At 50.5% G+C, this 7,526-nt stretch overlaps 1 protein-coding gene across 1 annotated transcript in view; it reads right to left on the reverse strand.

The window, feature by feature from the left end:
* Nucleotides 1-2,368: 2,368 nt before the first annotated feature.
* LOC106817372 (ubiquitin carboxyl-terminal hydrolase 5-like) overlaps nt 2,369-7,526 on the reverse strand; it is a 16,901-nt gene continuing 11,743 nt past the window's right edge. The window contains exons 12-20 of the mRNA XM_014822033.1: nt 7,423-7,438; nt 7,063-7,163; nt 6,506-6,616; nt 5,364-5,486; nt 4,542-4,630; nt 3,926-4,036; nt 3,478-3,575; nt 3,051-3,099; nt 2,369-2,451 (exon numbers count right to left, since the gene is read on the reverse strand). Coding sequence (XP_014677519.1) covers nt 2,369-2,451; nt 3,051-3,099; nt 3,478-3,575; nt 3,926-4,036; nt 4,542-4,630; nt 5,364-5,486; nt 6,506-6,616; nt 7,063-7,163; nt 7,423-7,438 — 781 coding nt within the window. The remainder of the gene's footprint in view (nt 2,452-3,050; nt 3,100-3,477; nt 3,576-3,925; nt 4,037-4,541; nt 4,631-5,363; nt 5,487-6,505; nt 6,617-7,062; nt 7,164-7,422; nt 7,439-7,526) is intronic.

Raw genomic sequence — 7,526 nt, forward strand, 5'->3', positions numbered from 1 at the left:
GGCATGCCCTTTTCGGCCACGCTGAACCAACCAGCTTATACTCTGCCAATGACGAATGCACACCCACCCAAAACGAAAACCCGAACAATATTAGAACTGTGAATGATACCCAGCTCGATGAATGAGATCGATGAATGATGATCGAAATGACGACTGATGGGATCGAAATAATGATGATTATGACGACGACCGAAACGACGAACGAACGATTGATCGCTTTGCAAGCTGTGCTAGCTTGTTTATCTCAAAGTTTGACTTGCAAAACACACACGGCTACCATACGATAGTTCGTAACCATTCCACGTGTGGGCACGCAACGCGTTCCCCCGAAAACTGTAAAACATAACAATGGCCAAACAAAAACATCGTCTACAAATCCTTGACACGCTGATCACACAACAGGTTTTACAATAGTCTTACACACAACACCCGAAAAGTTCAACTCCAAAGTTCGCCACCTTACACCACCCACACAACTCTGCGATTCCATAGAAGGACTGCCGCCTATACTCACTTCCCGCGCGCCGTCACAGCACTACTGCCTACGCGCGGAATCGCCTGCAGCACCAGCCGGCGGCCATCTCCTCCATGTCCTCGACGTCCGCTCGTCTGCAATTGGCTGAATATCCAGTCCGCGGCTCGCTCAGAGATTGTTACCCACACAACATAGCACCAGGAAACAACAAACGAATAACCTCACAAAAAACCATCCCCACTAGATCCGCAGTTTCCACTGGTCGTAAGTAGGCCCCCCAGTCTGTGTGTGCTGTTGTGCTGTGTGTGACAATGTGGGCGGAAGGCAATTGCCGTACTGCTGGCGTGGTAGAAACAACACGCAATAGTAGAAGAGTATGTGTAATCGAAAGGAGCAGTGAACACTCGCTACATACGCGATTATTACGTGAAAAACTTTCAGCCTTCTAAGCAAACCACACCGCGTAGTGTTTGAAATGACGTGAAAATGCTTAAAAACTATAGTTGTCCACCGCCAACCATCCGTCGCTAACACGTACGGTACCAACTATTTTTTCTGGGAGTATAGGGACTATAGACTATAGAGCCCTGGAAGCTAACCAAACAGGGGCCCGTTGTCAGAAACATCGTAAAGTTAATGCTAAAGTTAATGCTACGATAACACTTACGAATAATGCTACTGTATGCGAGACTAGCGTTGCATCAGAAACACATCGCAGCTATTAGAATCACTTTACGATAACGGAATTCATCACAAGGCTGCCTACAGATTGATGAGCCTCAATACAAATTCCAAGATTTCATACACATTTATCATCGTAGCATCACAGTAATTTATATGCTATTAATGATGGATAACCACATAAAATAAATACTATTTGATAGAAACGACATGGTCTGAATTAATATTGGGCACAACAACAGACAAATTCTCACACTGTAACGCGAGACGAGCAGTCTGGCAAGCGTGGAAAACCTTTAGAATCACAGAAAAACCAATCGCATACGCCCAACTTTGTAAAGTATTGTTTTTGTTTTATTACAGGTGAGATAATTAATGATGTTGACGTGTTTTTCAAGAAAAACACACCAGTTTTAATTCATTATCGATAAATATATATATCACAATAATGTGTAATTCGCTAGTGTAACACTGTGTTATTATTGAACTTTATATTAAAGTTACGAGAGGTCTTGCAGCTTCTCGATCGTAATGTTATGAGGATATTTGGAGGGAATTTTTTCGTTCTCCGTAACCTTATCGATGTTTTCTTGTCAACGTTTACTGAGTGACGGTGGAAGTTAACCTGGTAAGACTAACGTTGCGACTAATTTTGTTTCTGACAACGGCGCCCCAGAACCGCGTCGCGCCGTAGTCGACTAACCCCCCCCTCCACCTGCCGTAAAAATCATCCAGGCGGGATTCGGGTTAGGGGTTAGGGTAGGCTTACGGTAGGGACTTTAGGGTTAGGGTTAGGGGTAGGGGTAAGTTAGGGCTCAGGGGTGGCTTATGGTAGGGTTACGGGTTCAGGGTTAGGGGTAGAGGTAGGGGAGGCTTACGGTTAGGGGTTTAGGTTAAGGTTCAAGGTTAGGGTTAGGTTAGAGCTAGACTCGGCTAGGACTAGGGCTAGGCTAGGACTAGGTTCAGGGCTATGACAGGGCTAGGCACTAGCGTCCTAGGCTAGGTGCTGAATGAACTTGGCTAGGACTAGGTCTCGGGCTAGGGCTAGACTATAGCTATGGGCAGACTAGGGCTAGATGCTTAGGCTTACGGCTTACGGGCTAGGACCGCGCATCACGGATCACGCGTCGCGCAGCCACAGCGGCGGCGTTATACTCACGTGTCCTCTCAGGCCTTGATGAGCTTGCTCGCCCGCATGAAGCCATTGCCTGATCAATGCTCATCAGCTATCCTCTGTCCGGCTGGAAGAGGCCGGCGGGCGCGGCACGCATACGCCAACATCGGCTGTGAGAAGTCTGCGGAGGGAGAAGCGACGTATGCCGGATCACGCGCGTGGAATCAGTTATTAGTCTTTTACCTTCGTCACTCACTCTTTCTCTTATTCTCTCTCTGTTTCTGCGTCCGCCTATCTCTCTCAGCTCTCTCGCTCTCTCGCTCTCCGCTTCTCTCTCTCTCCTCTCTCTCTCTCTTCCTCTCTCACACTATTTATCTCCTGGCCCTCCCTTGCCTCCTCCCTCCATCTGCTACTGTCTGTCACTTCGCCCTCTCTCCTCCTTCCCTCCTCTCCCTCCTCTCTCATCTCTGCTCACCTCGCCCCTCCTCTCTTCTCCCTCCCCTCCCCCTCACCCTCTCCTGCTTCGTACCTGGGTCTTCATGTGCTCATCACCATTCCATCGGCTGCCTCTATGCCTGACTGCGTGTTCAGCCCTCCCTCCCTCCTCCCCTCCCTCCTCTCTCACCTCTCCCGCTCTCTCTGCGCTGCTTCGTACCTGATTTCGTTGTGCTCCATCACCCAGTTCATCGCTGCCTCTATGCCCTGACTGCGTGTGTTCAGCCCTCCCTCCCTCCTCCCTCCCTCTCTCTCCCTCTCCCCCCCTCTCTGCGTGCTTCGTACCTGGATCTTCGTTGTGCTCCATCACCCAGTTCATCGCTGCCTCTATGCCCTGACTGCGTGTGTTCTCAGCCTCCTGGCCCTCTCCCTCCTCTCCTCCTCTCCCCCCCTCTCTGCGTGCTTCCGTACCTGGATCTTCATTGTGTCTCCATCACCCAGTTCAGTCGCTGCCGTCTCATGCCTGAACTGCGTGTGTTCAGCCTCCCTCCTCCTCCCCCTCGTCTCTCCCTCTCCCCCCTCTCTGCGGCTTCGTCACCTGATCTTCATTGTTTCCATCACCCAGTTCATCGGCCGCTCTTGCCTGACTGCGTGTGTTCAGCCGTCCTCCCTCCTCCCCTCTGCTCTCCCTCGTCCGCCCCCGTCTCCTCGGTGCTTCGTACTGGATCTTCGTTGTGCTCCATCACCCAGTTCAGTCGCTGCCTCTACTGCCCTGACTGCGTGTGTTCAGCACGGCCTTGCGACAGCCCTCCACGGCGAATCCCATCTCCACAAGCTGCGTCACTATCACGTCGTCAATCTCCACATCTGCTGGCATACGCGGGGGCAAGAGAGTGAGACACGGCTCGTCAGTGGAGAGGGGAAGGTGAAGAGAGGGGGTAAACGGAGTAACGGTAAAATTAAGGGCAGCAAGCAGCGCTTTTGCTGTCTATAGGAGAAATTCTTACAGGCTTCGCAAGTTAAGGACGAACATCAGTTTTGCTGCCTACAAGGGTCAGTTTACAGGGTTCGAAATTAAGGACAGCAAATTTTGGGGTCATTTGCTTCTGCTCTTGACGTCGGCAGCAACTACTAGCTCCAAAGAAATTCCTGATAAAAGCCGACAACCTCTAACGACGTCTCAAAGTTAACGACCAGACTAACGACGATAAAAAGTTTACCTGGTTCGACCGTAGGTGGCGCTTCTTCCGGTAGTTCCTGCTCTCCGGGCTGCAGCCCCGAACCGCGGAACATTGATATGTCAACGGTGTCCGGCATGTTCACCGACACGTCTGCAAGTAGAATGGAGCGCCGTCAAAAGCGTCCTTTATATACAGGTGTCCTTTCTATAGAGGTGGCTGTATAGAGGTGGCCACTCTAAAAGAGGGAAACAGGAGCGCCGCCAATCTAATCTCTCGCGACGTTCAATTCGATACTACAGCCAAATCTGCATATAAGGGTCGCTCAAGCGACCCCCCCCCCAAAAAAGTGTCCTTTGTGGCTAGATGACCATTCTATGAAGATGTATGCTAACACGGGTACGACCGCATTCGAGATAGATGCGTAGATAGACGTCTTCACGGCTGCAGAGCAGGCACAAGCGCGCACGACGCGTCGTAGGGAACTATGCCGTACATAGAAGCGTAGGTCGGAGACGTCGTTGGTCACGGCCGCCTATCTATCAGGAATCTTTCAAGAATCCAATTGCCTCTCCATGAAGAATCTATCTCCTATATATCGCCTATCTAGATCTCGAGGCGAGACGCGCTCACTATTCGAAATGATCGGCGCACTCACCTAGCTTGCGCGGAACCCAGTCGGAGCCGATCGTGAACTTCTTCAGCTGGATAAGCAGGTAGTCGGGAAACGACGCCAACCGCGTGTTCCTGGAGGAAATGAAACACGGTGTCAGCGGCGGCGGCTCACGGACATGGATGACGCGCGACATGCTGCCCGCCACCACTGACGCAGCACACGTTCCCACACGTTCACACGTTCCCACCCCAGCCAACATGATCCTTGGATGTGATCCTTATGAACGATACGTGACCCCTATCGCCGACGACACATCACTGCTGCCACGTGCCCCCCGTCCCCAGGCAAAGTCCCGCTAACTCTACTGGACAACGCTACTGACTCTCCGCTAACTGCACGGACTGCGGAAACCCCCATGCGGGCGATAAAACGTACGCAGCACGAACTCTGACGATGCCTACAGGCTACTGAACATCTCGCACAAACTAAACCACATGGGCTAAAACCGCCGCGGAATTTGCGCGTAAAATTTTGGGGAATTCCTCAATTGCTCGATCCTCATCGACTGTACCAGGATTATTCACCGCAGGACTGGGTGAGCGCCCAGGTGAGGGACTGAGCGAGAGACCAGGGAAGGGATAAGCTAGGGAGGGACCGGGCGAGGGAGGAACCGGGGGACGGCGGGACCAGGAGAGCCACGGAGCAACCGGGGGTAGTACTCACTTGAGGGCCATCGTCTTGCCGTTCAGCCCAGTGCTGTAGAAGTGTGGGTGAGTGAAGGACCGGGCAAGGAAGGGACTGGGCGAGGGGGGGACTGGGCGAGCGAGCGACCGACCGAGAGAGCGACTGGGAGGTAGTACTCACTTGAGGGCCATCGTCTTGCCGTTCAGCGCGGTGCTGTAGAAGTCGTAGACGGTCTCCGGGGCGGCGGCGCTCTGCAGGCACGACGTGAACGGGATCTGCGCGCGGACGAGCGCTTCCGGTGGGCTGCAATAAAAACAAAGCGACGTGTTTCACAATCGTCTCTCACAACAACAACAACCCGCTACGACACACCCTCACGACCACGAACTACAGAGATGGCAACACATATTTGAAGCAATCTGCAGTTTCTGGCCATCAAATTAGTAGTTCGAGGGTCACGTAGTGACCCGAGTTTGCTAAGGGGGTCCGGCATGCCCCCCGGATAAATTTTTGATTCTGAGATGCAATTTCCTGCATTCTGAAGGTCAAAAATGACAATAAATCAACCAAAAATTTTTTTTTTAGATCACAGTGAAATTAGTAGTTTGATACAAACTGGTCGTAGTGGTGCAAAAGGAATAGAAATTCGTATAAAATACGGATAAATCGTAGTGGTTGGCATCTCTGGGACTACCACAGTCGTCTTAAATCGAATGGAAAACAGGTAGGGTAAAGCTTGTTGGTAGGAGAAATTATCTCTAAATGGATGCATCACTAAAGGGAATAATGTCAAAGGTAAGAACGCGAGCTTCCGGTGGCCTGCAGGGACTAACATCCTTGCTACAACATCCCCCTACGACCACGCTCCACGACAAACTACCACTGTTGTCGGGGCTAAACGTCGGAATGTCTCGCTATGTTGACTTGACTCTTAAATCGATGGAATATAGGTAGGGGAAATAATCTCTAAAGGGGTACATCACTAAAGGGATATAATGTCAGAGGTGCTCTTCATAGACAATAGTCCATGAGATGGTTTCACTCTACATTGCTACTCAAGGGAAATGCCAATGGTCGTTTCTAAATACTGACTATAACACTGCCAAGAAATTCGTAATAAACTATAGTAAAATCACCAAAGATTCTACCCGGGCGAATGTAGATCTGCTGCCTGCCCTTTTCTTTTCGGGCAGCAGCTACTTTTCTCTCAGGCACCAAGCACTTGCTGCCTCGTAAAAACAAAAGACAACTTCCAACCCTGCCGGTTTAGCGGCGCGGCGGCGATCCCAGCTCATTCGACCTCGCGACCTCTGCGGACTCACAGTTTCTGGCCGGCGGCTTCGGCTATCGCCTTCTTCTCCTCGTACTCCTGCAAGGCCTCGGCGTTGTTCGCAGCCTCCAGCGGGATTGGGAGCGGCAGCAGATACTCCGTCCTGAAAGAAGCCAACATAGCATCGTCGGTCGCGAATCAAAAACACACCTCACCCTTTTTCGATAATCGCGGAGATGCAACGCGAGAGACTCGCGGACTAGCAGGTGTGGGTGGGTCTGTCGAAAACCGCCGTGGCGAATTTGCGCGAGCAGGGTGCGTGCACGCGGGGGCTGGACGTGTGAGACTCACCCACCTTGCGGGAACGTCACGGTGCAGATACGCGATCGCTGGTTGTGACGGTTCGAGCGCAAGTGCAAGTACGTTTAGACAAAGGTTTATGTGAAAACGAAGTTAGCCGACAGGATTGTGATAACACCGATACATGGACGTGTTACCGTGGGGGGGTTCCGATTAACGTAGGTTTGCTATGCGTATAAGCCCACGTAAACTTGGACCGTGAAATGAAAAGTTGGAATCGCGTGAAAGTCGGAGTTGGATTTCACGCACCTATACGTGTACTTGACTTTTTTCGACTGGATGCACTCGATTCTCTCCTCCACTTCGAATTTGAAGCAGTCGCAGGGATTGCTGTTGTTCCTACTGTTTCTCTGCAAGACAAAATAAACATGGTGAGATCATTACTGCTTGTTAAGTTCTAGCCTTCAGGAAGAAACTAATAACGAAGACGACGCAACGAACGAAACGAAACTGTACGCTCCACGAAACATTTCATATTTACTTTTTCTTTAGGATTTTGTTTGACTTCGAAATCATTTCATTACATTACCATCGATATATTATATTATCATCGTTACATCATCATCATTACATCATCATCGTTACATTATCATCGTATATTTCGCGCACCTCTATCATGTTGGCGATTGTTACATCATCATCGTTACATTACCATCGTATATTTCGTGCACCTCTATCATGTTGGCGATTGTTACATCATCATCCTTACGTTA

The sequence above is a fragment of the Priapulus caudatus genome, unplaced genomic scaffold (assembly GCF_000485595.1).
Source record: "Priapulus caudatus unplaced genomic scaffold, Priapulus_caudatus-5.0.1 Scaffold1706, whole genome shotgun sequence".
NCBI classification, from domain to species: Eukaryota; Metazoa; Priapulida; class Priapulimorpha; order Priapulimorphida; family Priapulidae; genus Priapulus; species Priapulus caudatus.